Below are 16,648 nucleotides of genomic sequence, written 5' to 3'. Positions count from 1 at the left end.
CCCTGTGCATGTCTGGATGCCCATGGAGGCCAGAAGAAGGCATTTGTTCCCTGGAACTGGAGTTACGGATGATTGTGAACTGCTGGGTGGGTGCTGAGAACCAAGCCTGGGTCTTCTGCAAGAACTGCAAGTGCTTTTATCACTGAGCCATCTCTCCAGTGTCCCCGCACCCCATGATTGGTTGTGGAAGCTTCACTACAGAGGGGAGATTGACTGCATCGCTGGCTGGTGGTGTTCAACTTGTGATCTTTCTTTATTCTTGAAATCTATTAGTAGGATGATTATTGTAGTTAATTTGTTCTAGTACCTGTTGGGCCCATGTGATTTATTCCTGTAGCACTTTCTTAGATTATATTTATTAGTTTTCTTTCCTTCCTTCCTTCCTTCCTTTTTTTTTTTTTTTTTTTGAGACAAGGTTTCACAGTTTTGTGCTGGTTGGCCTGGAAAAGTATGCCACAGAGATCTGCCTGCCTCTGCCTCCTGAGTTCTGGTATTAAAGATGTGCACTACTATCCTAGTTAGGGTTATTATTGCTGTAGTGAAACACCATGACCAAGAGCAACTTGAGGAGCAAAGGGTTTATTTAACTCACAGTTCCATATAACAGTTTATTATCAAAAGCAGTGAGGGCAGGAACTCAAGCAGGGCAGCAACCTGGAGGTGGGAGCTGATGCAGAGGTCATGGAGGGGTGCTGCTTACTGGCTTGCTCCTCATGGCTTGCTCAGCCTGCTTTCTTATAGAACCCAGGACCACCAGCCCAGGGGTGTCCCTACCCACAGTGGGCTGGTCCCTACCACATCAATCACTAATTAGGAAAATTCTCTACAGGTTTGCCTACAGCCAGATCTTATGGAGGCAGTTCTCAAATTAGTCATCAGTAGCTTGTTTCAAGTTCATGTAAAAACTAGCCAGTACAACTCCCATGTCTGGCTCTTTTTTTTTGAACAGAAGAGTTTATTTTATCTTATTTTTACAGAGAGAGAGTCCATAATGGCTGAGGATGAATGGCAGCAGGCAGCTAGAGCAGGAAACTGAGAGATCACATAATCAGTCACAAGCAGAGAGAGTGAACTGGCTAAGGGGACTAAGTTATGAGCTTCTAAAGATGTATTTCTTTAGCAAGGCTGCAACTCCACATAGCCTCCCCAAACAGCACTACCAGCTTCAGAGCAAGTATTCAAATGCCTGAGTCTGTGGGGTCATTTCTAATGGAGACTATCACACACTCATTACTGTATTTCATCTTGATTTAATTGTGATACATCATATGCACCTACAAATTTGTCCATTTTGTAGACTAAAGGTTTTTAAGATGTCCAAATGACTATATGAATTTCATCGGTATCTATTGTAATATATTTTTCTATTTTAAATAAATTAAAAATTTTCTTCTTCTTCTTCTTCTTCTTCTTCTTCTTCTTCTTCTTCTTCTTCTTCTTCTTCTTCTTCTTTTTCTTCTTCTTCTTGGTTTTTCAAGACAGAGTTTCTCTGTGCAACAGCCCTGGCTGTCCTGGAACTAGCTTTGTAGACTAGGCTGGCCTTGAACTCACAGAGATCTGCCTCCGAGGTATGGGATTAAAGGTATAGGCCACCATCACCCGGCTTTAAATAATTCTTTAATTTTTAAAAAATTACAGTATAATTACATCCTTTCCCTTTCCCCCCTCTCCTCCTTCAACACTCTCCCACGTGCCCCCTAGTTTCTTCCAAATTCAAGCCTATTTTTTCCTTGTTATGTATGTTTTCAAGCTGACCATTGGTTATTGGGTAACCAGTTGGTGTGTTCTTCCTGCGGAGGACTGTTTTTCCCACTCTCAGCACTCTCTAGTTGCCTGTAGTTCTTTGTGTATGATTGAGGCCATGTGGGCTTCCCCCGTCCCATGTTAGCATGTCTGTTGGTGTCGTCCTTGTTCAGGACGTGTTTAGGCAGCCATGTTGATGAGACTTCTAGGAGACACAATCTTTTTTTAAAATTTATATATTTTTAACTTAAATTTTTGAATTCATTTTATATACCATCCACAGATCCCCCTCTCATCCCTCCTCCCACTCCTCCACCTAGAACACCCCCCCCACTCATATCCCAATTTCCTCCTTCAAAAGGGTAAGGCCTCCCATGGGGAGTCAGCAAAGCATAGTACATTCAGTTGAGGCAGGTCCAAGCCCCTCCCCCCTGCATCAAGACTGAGCTAGGTGTCCCATCATAGGGAATGGGATCCAAAAAGCCAGCTCATGCACCAGGGATGGATCTGGTCCCACTGCCAGGGGCACCTCAAACAGACCAAGCTACACAACAGGAGACACAATCTTATAGCAAACTTCCTGTTCCTCTGGCTCATTAAATCTTTCTTCTCCCCTATTCACTACGATCCCTGAGCCTCAGGTGCAGGAGGTGTGGTGTAGATGTGTCAGTTGGGACTGACTCTACCGCTCTGTATTTTGATCCTTTGTGGTTTTCTGTAATGGTCTCTGCTGCAAGAGGAGTTTCCTTGATGGGGGTGAGGACTATACTTCCCTGGTTAGACCCCAGAGAAGGATGTCTTTTTCATTAATTTTGTGTGTGTGTGTGTGTGTGTGTGTGTGTGTGTGTGTGTGTGTGTTTGTATGTGTAAAGAGGGTTGGGAGGGAGGGAGAGAAATAGCGAGAGAGTTCATGTGTACCTTGTGTGTGCAGCAGACCCTGGAAGACAGACGAGGGTGTCATATACTCTGGAACTATGGACGCAGGGAGTTGTGAGCTGCCATGTGGTGCTGGGAATTTATTTATTTGAGACAGGAGTGTATATACCTGCTTTCTGTTATCCTTTACATTTTTTGAATGAGTTCTTTTCCTCCAATAGTGTACTTTCCCCAACACTGGTGCTCGGATCATGATGTTCATTGGTGGTCCTGCTACCCAGGGGCCTGGAATGGTGGTTGAAGATGAATTAAAGACTCCAATAAGATCCTGGCATGACATTGAAAAGGATAATGCCAAATATGTTAAAAAGGGAACTAAGGTAATTTTTTATTCAGTTGTTTTCTTGTGAATTGTTTTCTATTTCTGTAACTTTACATTTTTAGGGGTGGTTTGCAAAGGTATATTTTGCTAATGGTGATTCTTGAATCTTTGTATTGTTTTTGCTTGTTGATGCCCTTGTTATTATTATTGTTATTGTTGCTATTTTTAGTTCAGACTTTTAGTTTAATTTTGCGTACTATTTGATAGTTTTTGGTAGTCATTGTTATATTTTTAACAATAATTGATGTCATATTTTTGACACTGTGAGTGCTTTTGTCTGCTAATGAGTTTCCCATTTGAGCTCAGAAGTTTTATTTTTTATTTTTTTTTGTTAAAGCTGCAAAAACATGCTTTAGATTGGCTTATCTTCTGTTTTTTTTTCTCTTTTCAGATGTATTTGTTACTTGCCTATGGATTTAGCTAGGAAAAAGTTTTGTGTTGTTCTCTTGGGTTTTTTTTGTGTGTTTGTGTTGAAGAAGAGAATATATACCTCTCCTTAGTTTTGTTTCACTTAGGAACATATCTGAAAATAATGGCTTTTAAGTCAAAGAAAGTTAAAATATCAGACTTTGCTTACTTATTTATTTGAGACAGAATCTCTCTATATAGTGCAACTCATGATGCTCCTTTTGGAGCCTCCCCAGTGATGGGATTTCTGACATCTGTCTGCCTGGAAGTCATTTTACTTCTAGAAGTCATTTTATTACTTTTATAAAACTATATTTTAGGAAATTAAATGAGACAAGATGAGTAAATTATGAGTTGTTCTTTTACTCTTAAATTATTTTATCTGTTAATAGGAAAAAGATTTCTAGGACAGTTAGGTTATATATTTGATTTTATTAAAATCTTTCGCAGCACTTTGAAGCACTGGCCAATCGAGCTGCTACGACTGGGCATGTTATTGATATCTACGCATGTGCATTAGATCAGACAGGTCTCCTGGAGATGAAGTGCTGCCCTAACCTTACTGGGTACGTATGTGCATATCTAATAACGACTGCTTACAGTGTGAACCAACACTGAGAGCTTAGGAAACGACACACTCACTCATGGTCTTCTGCTTTATGGCAACATTCCTGACAGCTCTGCTGCGTCTTCTTTGGAGCTCACGTTACATTTTTTTTTCTGAAAAGACAGGCTTATAAAGGCACAAGTTCTTTGGAAAAAGTTTATTCTAAAGTTTCTTAGTTGTTTTAGTAATGTTTTTGAGATAGCACATTGTAGCAGGCTTTCTTTGGTCCACCAACCATGGTGGAGACTCCCAAACCATGACCCAGAGACTTCTGATTAATTATGAATGATTGGCCTAGTTTAGGCTCATTTCAGCTTAGCTCTTTTAATTTAAATTAAGCTGTTTCTCTTTATCTACTTTTTGCCTCAGGGCTTTTTCCTTTTCTTTCTGTATGTCCTACTTTTCCTGCTTCTTCTGCGTCTGTCTGTCTGGCAGCTGCCTGCCTGGCTGGCCCCGGGCGTGTGCCTCTCTTTTCCCCTCGTTCTCTCCTCCTTCTCTCTTCTCCTGAGCCTAGATTTCTCCTCCTATTTATTGTCTTTCCTGCCAGCCCTGCCTGTCCTTTCTCTACCTAGCTATTGGCTATTCAGTTCTTTATCAGGTGCCTTAGGCAGGCAAGGTAAACTAGCAATATATCTTTTCACAATTAAACAAATGCAGCATAAACAAATGTAACACATCTTTTCCTAGTTAAAATAATATTCCCCAGCAGCACATCGTGAAATGTATCCATTTAAAATGTTTGATGAGGTTTTAGTACATTCACATATTATATGACCATTACTGTGATTGAATTTAGAACAATTGTCTGACCCTGGAGAGACTCTGCCTGTTACCTGTCACTTCCCATTCCTCTCTCCTTTCTCACCCCATCCTCTTGCCCTAGGCGATACTTGCCTCTTCTGGATGTTTCATGCAAGTGGAGTAATAAGTGGTGTTTGCTATTGGTTTCTTTAAAAAATATGTTTATGAATGTCTTGTGTATGTATGTATGTATGTGTGCTGTGTGTATGCCTGGTGCCCAAGGAGGTTAGACAGAGAGTTGGATCCCCTGGAATTGCAGTTTTAGAGGTTATGAGCCATCTTGTAGGTGCTGGGAACTGAACTGGGATCTTCTGCAAGAGAAACCAGTGCTCTTGACCACTCAACCATCTCTCCAGCCCACCACGGGCTTCTTTTATTCAGTGTGCGTTTTAAGTTTATGCACATTTATGATGTGCCAGTATTTCTTTTTATTGCTGAAAAAAGTGAAGTAGGGGTTCAGCTTCATTCAGTGTTCTCTTAGACATATACCTAGGGAAATGTAAACAACTAGGAGCTCAGTGAGGAAAAATACTAGAAGGTAAAGGCCATGGCCATCTGTGCTAACCATTACAGATACAAAATAATGCAGGATGGAGATTAAGTAATTCAGCATTGTAAAGGTCATTGAGAATCTTACTAAAAACAATGAAAGTTGACCTAGAGTGAATTAGAAAGACAACAGCGGGAGAGAGTTGGAAGAAGCTGATATGGACAAGAGCTTCTCAGGTATTAACTTGTACAAAATCTTGGGTTTCTTGTGAAAAAACCAGTGCTCTTTAGTATGTTTGAGATGGAGTTGTTGTTGGTGTTAATGTTGCTGGACCAAGGACCACACTTTGAGAAGTAGAAGTATAGACAACTTTTGTGGATACTTACTGAGAAAAGGAGCAGTCATTAATGCACGATGCATTATCAAGTATTTTACAACACGGATAATCTTAGATAATGCGTGTGAAAGGAGAAAATCTGGACCAGTTAACGGCCCAGTGGGTAAAAGCCCCGATGGCTAGCCTGAGGCCCTGAGGTGGATACGTTGGACCCACATGGTGGAAGGAGAGAACTGGTACCTGAAAGGTGTTCTCAGACCTTCACATGCACATTGTGTTGTGTGCATACCCATATACATAAGATAAATAAAGGTAATTGTATTTTAAATGAATTATTAATAGAAATAGAGTTAATTACATTTGTTTTAGGGGAATGTTTTTACTATTTGTTCATAGTGTAAGTAATTTATTTTTTTCAGGTAATACATGAGCCCAATTAATTGTGTTGTTATGTTGTGTTTGCCTTTTTCCTGTGCAGAGGATACATGGTAATGGGTGACTCTTTCAACACTTCCTTATTCAAGCAAACTTTTCAAAGAGTATTCACCAAAGATATACATGGACAGTTTAAAATGGGCTTTGGTGGCACATTAGAAATAAAGGTAAGAATCCAAACTTGACATGTGTGATATGTTATCAAGTGAGAACATTGTAGGCTTAATGGTAACTTTAAAACATTAGTCAAATTCAGATGTACTTTAAAAATACTGGTTACTTTTGACCTTGGATTAGAGATTTTGTTTCCCAGAGAAAGGTTTTGTCATTAAAAACCCATGAGACTGGGATCATTCTGAATAATGGTTAGAAAAGTAGATGTAAGTAAAGTTACTTATATTGGATATATATTTTCATTTTTTAGAGATAAGGTCTCATCAGTTTGTCTTCTAACTCCTGATATCAGCTTTCCAGGTGCTGTGATGCACGTGTGTTCTACTCTGCCTGGCACTACACATTATATTTCTTTTCATCCTAAATTTATATGTTAGTTTTTTTGTTTGTTTATTTGTTTGTCTTTTTTTTTGAGACAGGGTTTCTCTGTGTTGCCCTAGCTGTCCTGGAACTTGCTCTGTAGACCAGGCTGGCCTTGAACTCACAGAGATCCAGCTGCCTCTGCCTACCCATTGCTGGGATTAAAGGCGATCACCACCACGATCCGGCTATATGTTAGTTTTTATAATGGCAGAAATGAACTAACTTGAGAGGAAATTATTCTTTAGTTTTGAGATTAGTGTTGGTTGTATGTAAAATTCCATCATGAATTTCAAATATTGACTTAAAACACTTGGAAGCCTTTGTGTTAATTACATGTATATTGCAAAAACCCTGATTGTGAATTTTCATTAAATATTTCTTACCATGTAATCAGCATGATGGTAAGAAATTGTGGAGATGTGATTGGATCTGTAAGGTAGAGGTTTTGTTATTAGGGAAATTTCGTCTTGAGAGAGAGACTAAGCTAACGTATATGATTAAATGAAGTAACAGTAGAAAACAAAGTAGTGTAGAAGTTTAAGAGAAGTGAGAGCTGGGCATAGCGTCTCACGCCTTTAATTGCAGCCCTTGGGAGGCAGAGGCAGGGGGATATCTGAGTTTGAGGCCTGTCTGGTTTATAAAGGACTGCCAGGGCTACACAGAGAAACTCTGTGTCTCAAAACAGAAAATAAAACACCAGGGGAGTGTGGCTTGTATTATTTTCTGAAAGATGAGAGGAAAATGAATGTTATTCAGTAGCCCAAATTGAGGAGAATCCTGGAGGCGAGCATCAACATGAGACGTTTGGGAAGAATGCCTGGTGAGAGTGGACGGTTTGTGTTGAAATATTAGAACCATAGTATTAATTATGTGAGCTGCTTGTAGATTAGAGATACATGTATCTGTCATTTGAGGGTTAATGAAGAACCACTTTTCACTGTATAGCCTGGCTGGCCTGGAACTCACTATGTATGCCAGCTTGGCCTCAAATTCATAGAGCTCCACCTGACTTCATATCACAGTGTTAGAATTCATGGCATGTGCTGCCATGCCCAGCAAAGCAGATTTTTTTTTTCTCCAGTGCTGGGAATTGAACCTAAGGGCCTTTTCAGTGCTAATCCAGTGCTCTGTCACTGAGCTACAGTCCCAGCATTTTCTAATTTTTAGTTACAAGACAATGTAATGTCTTACATTTGGTAGCAGGAGAAACTGGGAAGAGACTAATCTTGGGGCTAGAGAGATGGTTCAGTGGTTAAGAGCACTGGCTGTTCTTCCAGAGGACTCAAATTTGATTTCCAGCTCATAACTGCCTGTAACTCTTGTTTCCAGCCATCTAGTGCTGCCTTGTCTCTGTGGGCACTAGACATGTACATGATATATATATATATGGCAAAACATTCCTACACATAAGATAATTAAAAAAGAGATCAATCTTTCGGACAGGATTTTGATGTATGCAGTTTGAATTTAAGGCATGGCATGACTTTGAAAGCATGGTCGGATTCCCACATGGAGTCCTCCTATGGCTGGTGGAAATAGAAGACTGGAATTAAATTAGAGCCTAATGTTTAATTATTTTTAATTTTAGCATATTTTCATTGCCTTGTTTTTGAGACAAGATTTTTCTGTGTAGCCCTGGCTGTCCTAGAACTTCCTATGTAGACCAGGTTGGCCTCAGCCTCACATAGATCCACTTGTCTTTGCCTCCAGGTGCTGGAATTAAAGGTGTCCCCCACCATACCTGAGTCTTCACTGACTTTCGAGTTTTAAACATGGAAGAATGGCTTATATTCTTAAACACTTATAAACATTTGAACTTATTAAAATTTTTATTATTTATTAATGTGTGTGTGTGTGTGTGTGTGTGTGTGTGTGTGTGTGTGAGCACATGCTCATGCTATGATGCTTGTATGGAGGTCTGAGGGCAACTTTGAGGAGTTGGTTATTTCTTCCTACCATGTGGTTCCTGGGATTCAAACTCAGGTGGTCAGGGTCGGTGGCAAGTACCTTTATCCACTCAGCCATCTTTCAAGCCCTGTCTTTATCCTTGAGGGAACCAAATGTACCATGTTCTTTTTTACAGACCTCAAGGGAAATAAAGATTTCAGGAGCTATTGGACCCTGTGTGTCTCTTAACTCTAAAGGACCCTGCGTGTCTGAAAACGTAAGTAATGTTTGTTCTAAAAAACACAGTTAATTTCTAGGCTAACACAAAGACAGGCCAATCATGGAAGCCTGTGATTTTCCTTTTCAACTGTTGTATGTGGTTGAGCTTCTGTCGTACACTTCCATTGTGGTTGTTCTTTTCCTACCACCAGTGCTCTGTTTCATATGGCTAAGCTATTCCTTGTGCTAGTTGTGCTCTTATATAAATTCTCATACCTTGAACATTTTTAGGTTTCTTAAAGCCAAAATTAATTTCAAGTGGCGTTTGTCACCATAATTAACAACAGAACAACCAAATCAGAGAGATTTAGGTTTCAATCCCTTTTTCTCTGCCTGTTGAGAGACTGTAATGCATTCCAAAATTACAGTCATGTAGTTGTAGATAGGATGATAAGACAGCACAGAATAGACAATCAGCTTTCAAAAATGACAAAGCAAAAAAAAAAATCAGTTTATATGCAGTTTGTGTGGTAAAGATTTGTGTCTGCATTTTCTTGGCATTTAGAATGCTTATAATTCTGATGCAGAGGACCTAGTCATATATGCATATATATAGGATCCCTTGACACAGATAGGAAAGTTGGGTGGAAAGGTAATGTTACTGGTTAATCACTTGTTAAATAGTGCATGCTTCAAAAAACCTTGTATCCTTTTCATTTACTTAGTAAACCTTTTAATAATCTTAATGTTTTTGTCATGCAAAATGCTTAATTGTATTTAATTATGTGTTTGTGATATGGTGTTAAAATTTTTAAGCTCTTAAGATTTATTGAATAAATCTGAAAGCTGTGTGCTTTTTCTTACTGGAGGCTTATCCCTGCTTTTCTTCTTCCTATAAATTAATAAATAATGTTCTTTAGCTTCCAAGCACCCTGTCTTCTTTTTTTATAGGAGATTGGAACAGGTGGCACTTGTCAGTGGAAGATATGTGGACTCAGTCCCACTACAACCTTAGCCATGTATTTTGAAGTTGTTAATCAGGTATGACTGCTTACATTTAAAAAAAAACATGTTTTTGGTATTTTGAGACAGAGTATGTAGCTCTGGCTCTCTGGAACTCACTATGTAGACCAGACCGGCCTCGAATTCTTAGTGCTCTGCCTGTCTCTGCCTCCCAAGTGCTGGGTTCAAAGCATGTTCCACCCTGTCTGGCTGACTGACTGCTTTTTCATATTGAAAGATAAACAAACACTAAACTTAGACACTGAATCTTTTATATGAATTGGAGGATTTATTTTCTAGTTCTGCAAACCATGTCATTGGTATTTGGATAGTTGGCAATGAATCTGTAGATTGAATTGGGTAGTGTGGACATTTTAACAATACTGATTTTCCTGTCAATGAACAAAGACATCTTTCCATTTGTTTAATTTCTTTTATCCTTGTTTGGATTTAAAATAGGTATTTTTTTACCATTGTAAATGGGATTATTTTCTCCTCTCCCCACCTCCCTCCCTCCCTCCTTCCCTCCCTTCCACAGCAGTGCTAGGGATTGAACCAAGTCTTTCCTCTGGCTGGGTAGATGTCCCACTATTGAGCTCTCTATGTCTAGCCCTTGATTTCCATTTCAGAGAGTTTGGTATAGGTGTATGACAGTGTTACTGATTTCTTTTAGCTAGAGTCTTATGTAGCCAAGATGCCTTGAATTCCCTATGTAGGTGATGATGGCCTTGAACTTCTCAACTTTTTCTGATCCTCTGCCTTTCAAGTGCTGGGATTACAGGCATATGGCAACATGCTTGTTGTTTTTTTCTAAAATTTATTTTAAAATTATGTGTGTGTGTGTGTTGGGTTTTGTGCCTATGTGTACAAGAGCCCACAGAAGCCAGAGACATCAGATTTCCTGGAGCTGTAGTTACAGGTGGTTGTAAGCCATCTAGTGTGGGTTCTGAATTCAAAGTTGAGTCCTCTGTAAGAGCAGTGTTTACTTTTTTTGTTTTTGTTTTGTTTTATTTCTCAAGACAGGGTTTCTCTGTGTAACAGGTCTGGCTGTTCTGGAACTCTGTAGAGCAGCCTGGTCTTGAACTCTCAGAGATCAACCTGCCTCTGCCTCCTGAGTGCTGGGAATAAAGGCATGTACCATCACTGTCTAGCCAGAATTCACTCCCCCACCCCCCCAATTAAGGTAAAATTTATTTCCTCCTCATGCCAGCTTAATGTAACAAGGTGATTTTTTTTTAAATTAAATTAATTTATTTATTTTACATCCTGACTGTAGCCTCCCCTCCCTCCTCTTCTCCCATCCCCTCCCAATTCCCCTCTACCCTACCCACCCCCCCACCTCTCCTCCGTATTTGCTCAGAAAGGGCCAGGCCTCCTATGGGCATCAGCAAAGCATGGCATATCAAGCTGCCTTAAGACCAAGCACCTCCCCCTGTATTCAGGCTGGGCAAGGCAATCCAGCATGAGGAACAGGTTCCCAAGAGACAGACAAAGCACCAGGGACAGCCCCTGCTCCCACTGCCAGGAGTCCCACAAGTAGACCAAGCTACTCAACTGTCACATATGTGCAGAAGGCCTAGGTCAGTCCCACGAAAGCTCCCTGGTTGTTGTTTCAGACTCTGTGAGTTCCCATGAGCCAGGCAGCGGTTTCCAGACAGGCTGGGTAACAAGGAGGGCCTGAGTGGGGCACATATGGATCTGCCTGGGAAGTGGAAACAGGAGATCTGCAGGGGAACTGGGACAGGGTGGGCATGGGAACTTGAGGGATTGGGTTGTGGGGTGGACAGAGGGAAGAGTGCTGAGAGACATGACTGGAAAGGGGGGCTTAATGGGGTCAGGTAGAAGCCTGATGCCAGGAAACTCAGAGCTACAAGGATGGCCCCAGCTAAGACTCCTGACAGCAGTAGATGCATAGCCTGAACTGGCCATCCCCTGTGATTGGATTGGTGACAATCCCTGTTGTCATCGGAGAGCCTTCATCCAGTGACTGATGGAGGCAGATTCAGAGGTCCATTGGATCTTTTGGCCCATGCTTGGGAGTCCTGCTGAGGAGAGGGAGGAGGGATTGTAGGAACCAGGGGGGTCAGGGAAAACCCACAGTATTTACTCTTAATTGCTGTCTTATCTCCAGCTTCTCCCTCTCCCAACATTAAAAAGAGCTTATTTTTTTTCATGATTTTTAATATTTTTAGTGAATGTGTAGAGATCTCTACATGAGAGACAGGTTGTGTTATTTTAGTGACAGTTTGACTTCCTGTTCCAATTTCGATGCTCTGTTTTCTTCTTCTTGCCTGATTTTGTGCCTAGGACTTTATGTAGTACAATGTTTAGTGACTGGTAAAAATAGGAATCCTTATTTTATTCTAGACATTAGAGAGAAGCTCATTTTCTCCTACTAAGGTGTGATGTCATTTGTGGCCTTTTTAAATGCATGGCCTTTTGTTATGTTGAAGTAGAATTCTTCTATACATAATGTGTTTATCATTCTTATTAAAGAGTGCTGAATTTTACCAAATGCCTTTTCTGCATCTATTGAGGTGACGTCATATGCCTTTTGTTTTACACTTTATTGATATAGTACTATCATATCATTTATTCATTTGCATGTGTTGAACCACTCCATAGGAAGAATCCCACTCTGAGAAGATTAGTATTAGTTCTTTGTTGCTGCTGTAGTTAGCAGTGTGAACCAGGGAGAGTGGGGGCCTAAAAACGAGGCAGACTAAAGTCTCATACAATAGCCAACTTTATTCAGAGCATCAGACAGTTTATACTCTGAGGGTTAAGAAGAGTCACCTGAGTAAAGTGGACAATGACAAGGACAGGCTGCATGTGGCAAAATCATGTTTTCCATAGAGGCATATAAACAGATGATAGCCAGCTGTAATGCATCATTTAAATGAATTCTCCTATCCCCTACATTTGGGAGGGTCAGCAAAGCACATTCCAGGAACAGCCCAAGTTATGGAGGAACAGAGATTACAAGACTTCTGTCTTGTTTTCTCACAAGGTCTCAGAAGTCTCACCTAGCTTTGTTCATGGACTGTGTTCTGACAGTTCTTTAAATATTTATCGGGCTCTGTAGTGAAGACTTCTGTCTTAGTTAGACACCATGACTATGGCAACTCTTATAAAGGAAAACATTTAATTGGGGGTGGCTTACAGTTCAGAGAGTTAGTCCATTATTGTCATGGTGGGAAGCATGGTGGCATGCAGGCAGACATGGTTCTGGAGAGGTGGCTGCTGAGAGTTCTACATCTGGATTGGCAGATATCAGGAGGAGAGAGTGACACTGGGCCTAGCTTGAGCACCAGAAATCTCAAAGCCATCTCCAGAAATCTCAAAGCCCATCTCCAGTGACATACTTCCTCCAACAAGGCCACATTTCCCAACAGTGCCACACCCTATGAGCCTATGGGGACCATCTTCATTCAAACCACCATAGCATCTGACACTGGGCTTTATTTTATATTTATTTTATGTGTGTGAAATTTATTTTATGTATGTTTTGCTTGAATGTATGCATGTGCACCACATGTGTGCCTGGTGCCTGAGAGTCCAGAAGAGAGCATTAGATGGCTAGAGTTGGAGTAATGGATGATTGTGAGCTGCCATGTGCGTTCTGGAAACTGAACCTGGGTCCTCTGGAAGGACAGCCAGTGTTCTTAACTGCTGAGCCAGCTCTCAAGCCCTTGGGCTTTTCCTTGCCCTGAAATTTATTTTTTTTTTAGTGCTAGAAAATATGTAGTCTTTGATACTGTGTCATGGCCATAGTAGATTTTGCTTTTGATTGTTAGTAGATTTTAGATTTTGTTCTTCTTTATTTTGTACAGCATAACGCTCCAATTCCTCAAGGAGGACGAGGTGCAGTTCAATTTTTGACCCGGTATCAGCACTCAAGTGGGCAGAGACGTATCCGAGTGACCACAATTGCTAGGAAGTAAGTTTTTATTTTATTTTATTAGAGGTTTATTTATGTATAAAAACTATTGTAGGTCATACTCTCAATCTCGGTATCTTCCTTGGGTAATGTTTATCACTAGAAAATAAATATTTATGGTTAAGGGTTTATTTACGATTTGTTTCCTTCAAATCTAGCTTATTTTGTAGAATAGCCAGTGATAAGTGTAATAGCAGTTTGTTAAAAAGTACTTCTAGAACAGTCAGGGCTGCATAGAGAAACTGTCTTGAAAACATAACAAAACAAAAAGTACTCCTCATGGTTGGGAAGAAAGCCCAGTTGGTAACATGCTTTCCTTGCAAGCATAAGGACCTGAGATTGATCCCCAGAACCCATGGGAAAAAAAGGTGGATGTGGTGGAACCTACGTGTAATCCCAGCTGTGGGAGATGGAGACGGGTGAATTGCTGGGACTCACTCTCCTGCTAGCCTAGCCAGTTTGGTGACCTCCAGGCCAGTGAGAAATCCTGTCTCAAAAAACAAGGTGTCTGGCTTCTGAGGATGAAACCTGGGATTCTTCCCTGTCTTCCATATCCTTGTGCACAAATGTGCAACCACACATGCACACGAGTGCTCCAGAGTCACACACTTAAAGCGTGATTTTTATGACCAGGTATGGTGGCACACACTTGTAATCCCAGCACTTGGGAGATAGAGGCAGGAGGATCAGGAGATGTAGGTCATTCTCAGGGAGTTTGAGACCAGCCTGGCAAACATGAAACTGCCTCAAACACACACACACACACACACACACACACACACACACACACACACACACACACACACCAGGCTGGAGGAATGGCTCAGCAGATAAGAGCACTTGCTGCTGTTGGAAAAGACTCAAATTCAGAGTCCAGCATCCGTGTTGGGTAGTTAACAACTGCCTATAACTCTGGTTTCAGGGGATCTAATGCCCTCTTACGACCTCTGCAGGCACCCACCCACACATACACAGACAGGTTTACATATACACACTCCTAAATCAAAATTAATAACAACAAAAAAAATAAGTGAACAAATTATATTTACCTTATCCCCATGGGGAGAATCAAACATTGTATTTAGTAGTCACTAATATACATATATATATATATATACATTATATATGTACACATACACTTTTATACATGCGTACACATATGTGAAGTATATATCATATATACTTAATATAGTGCTATGATTAATGACATTTCATTTCAGCTGATGGTTAGTCTATAACTATAATTTCCCATGTGTTATTAATGCTCTAATTCTTTTATCATACCATCATGCAGCTCCTGCTTTGTGGATTAGGTGCTATTAGGGGCTTGATCCACTTTGATGGTGTGGTGTAGACTGCTCTTCAAACTGTCTGTGTTGAAGGGTTAGTTGTGGTTTTTCTTCTCATCCTTTGGAATGAATGCTTTTACAATAAAAGTGAGTTAGTATAAAAACAAAAAGTTTAAAGGCCACTGAAATCACATTTTCTTATTTTTAATTGCTTGGTTTGTCAGGCATAAAATTATCCAACATACACACAAATACACGTAAAACTGTAAGCGAGCACCCTCAATTAATTGTTTTCCTTCTAAGACTTGCCGTGGTCATGGTGTCTTTTCACAGCAATGAAAACCTTAACTGAGATAGGCTACATAGTGAGCTCCAGGCCAGCAGGGCCTACACAGTAATGCATTGTTTATAATATCAACCACTCAGACTGAGATTCTCACTTTAATTTTTTTCAAATCTTTTTTCCCTGTATATGTGTGTGTGTGTGTGTGTGTGTGTGTGTGTGTGTATGTATGTGTGTGTGTGTGTGTGTGTGTGTATGTATGTGTGTGTGTGTGTGTGTGTGTGTGTGTGTGTGTGTTTGTATGCACACAGGTACACTCATGCATGTAAGATTTTGTGGAAGCCAGAGGTCAACATCAAGTACCATTTTCTATCACTTTTCATTTTAGTTAGTGCTCGATACAAAATGTCTCTTACTGCACCCTGAGATTGCTGCTTGCTCTAGACTGGTGGCCAGCAAGCCCCTGGGATCTGCTTGTCTGTGCTTTCCTAGCACTAGGTTACAGGCCTGCCTCGGCATCAAGCTTTTTACATGGGTGCTGGGGATAGGAACTCAGGTCCTTATGATTACAAAGGCAACACTTTATCCGCTGAGCCATTTCCCAGCCCAGCCCATCACTTCATTAGCGTATGTAATTTGTACAGAGTGCTGGGTTTCCTTATGACCTTATGTACTTTGGTCATGTCCTTCTTGTTTTCCTTTCTTGCTCTCCCTTTTCCCAATCCCTTCCTCGTCTGTGATAGTCCTGCTTTTACTGTTGCCTGTTACTGACCCCCCTAATCCCATGTATGGAAGGAAATGCAATACTTGTCTTTATGAGATTGACTTACTTTGATTAACATAATGGCTCTCTAGTTATCCATTTTCCTGGTGTATTTTCATTCTCCTTTACAGTGGATAAATCTCTGTAGTGTATCTAATGCCACATTTTCAACCCCTTCCTTCTTTTTCCTTTTCCCTCTATAGCTCAGGCTGGTCTGAAGTTTGCAGTGATCTCTCTCGTCAGCCCCCTCCCTGACCTCCATGTAGTTCTGACTGTTCTGGAATTCACTATGTAGATCAGGCTGGGGTTAGAGGCATGCAACCACAAAGTCCAGCCTGCCTCAGCTTCTTATGTCCTAGGATCATAGGCCTTCACCACTGTGCTCAGTGTGACGTTTTCTTTGTCCATCCATTCATTACTGGGTGCTTAAGTTGGTTATGTAATGTAATGTGATGAGAATACATAGTAGACACAGATGTGTAGGTGTCTCCCCTAAGGGCTGACTGATTCTTTGAGAGTGGTTTAGGTGGATCATATGGAAGTTTTTTTTAAAAAGTATTTTATTTTTGAATTATGTGTGTGCTTGTGTTTCTGTGGGAATATGTGCATGTGAGTGTAGGTATCTGTGGAGGTAAGAAGAGGGCATCAT

The 16,648-nt window shown here is 40.6% G+C and overlaps 1 protein-coding gene across 1 annotated transcript in view; it reads left to right on the top strand.

The window, feature by feature from the left end:
• LOC131924112 (protein transport protein Sec23A-like) overlaps positions 1-16,648 on the top strand; it is a 71,530-nt gene that overhangs the window by 34,751 nt on the left and 20,131 nt on the right. Inside the window, exons 8-13 of the mRNA XM_059279337.1 lie at positions 2,841-2,999; positions 3,860-3,975; positions 6,123-6,246; positions 8,700-8,780; positions 9,674-9,763; positions 13,558-13,664. Coding sequence (XP_059135320.1) covers positions 2,841-2,999; positions 3,860-3,975; positions 6,123-6,246; positions 8,700-8,780; positions 9,674-9,763; positions 13,558-13,664 — 677 coding nt within the window. The remainder of the gene's footprint in view (positions 1-2,840; positions 3,000-3,859; positions 3,976-6,122; positions 6,247-8,699; positions 8,781-9,673; positions 9,764-13,557; positions 13,665-16,648) is intronic.

Source organism: Peromyscus eremicus, chromosome 14, assembly GCF_949786415.1.
Source record: "Peromyscus eremicus chromosome 14, PerEre_H2_v1, whole genome shotgun sequence".
In the NCBI taxonomy this organism is placed as follows: domain Eukaryota; kingdom Metazoa; phylum Chordata; class Mammalia; order Rodentia; family Cricetidae; genus Peromyscus; species Peromyscus eremicus.
The sequence above is the reverse complement of the archived record's forward strand: the minus strand, read 5'-3'. Positions and strand labels throughout refer to the sequence as shown.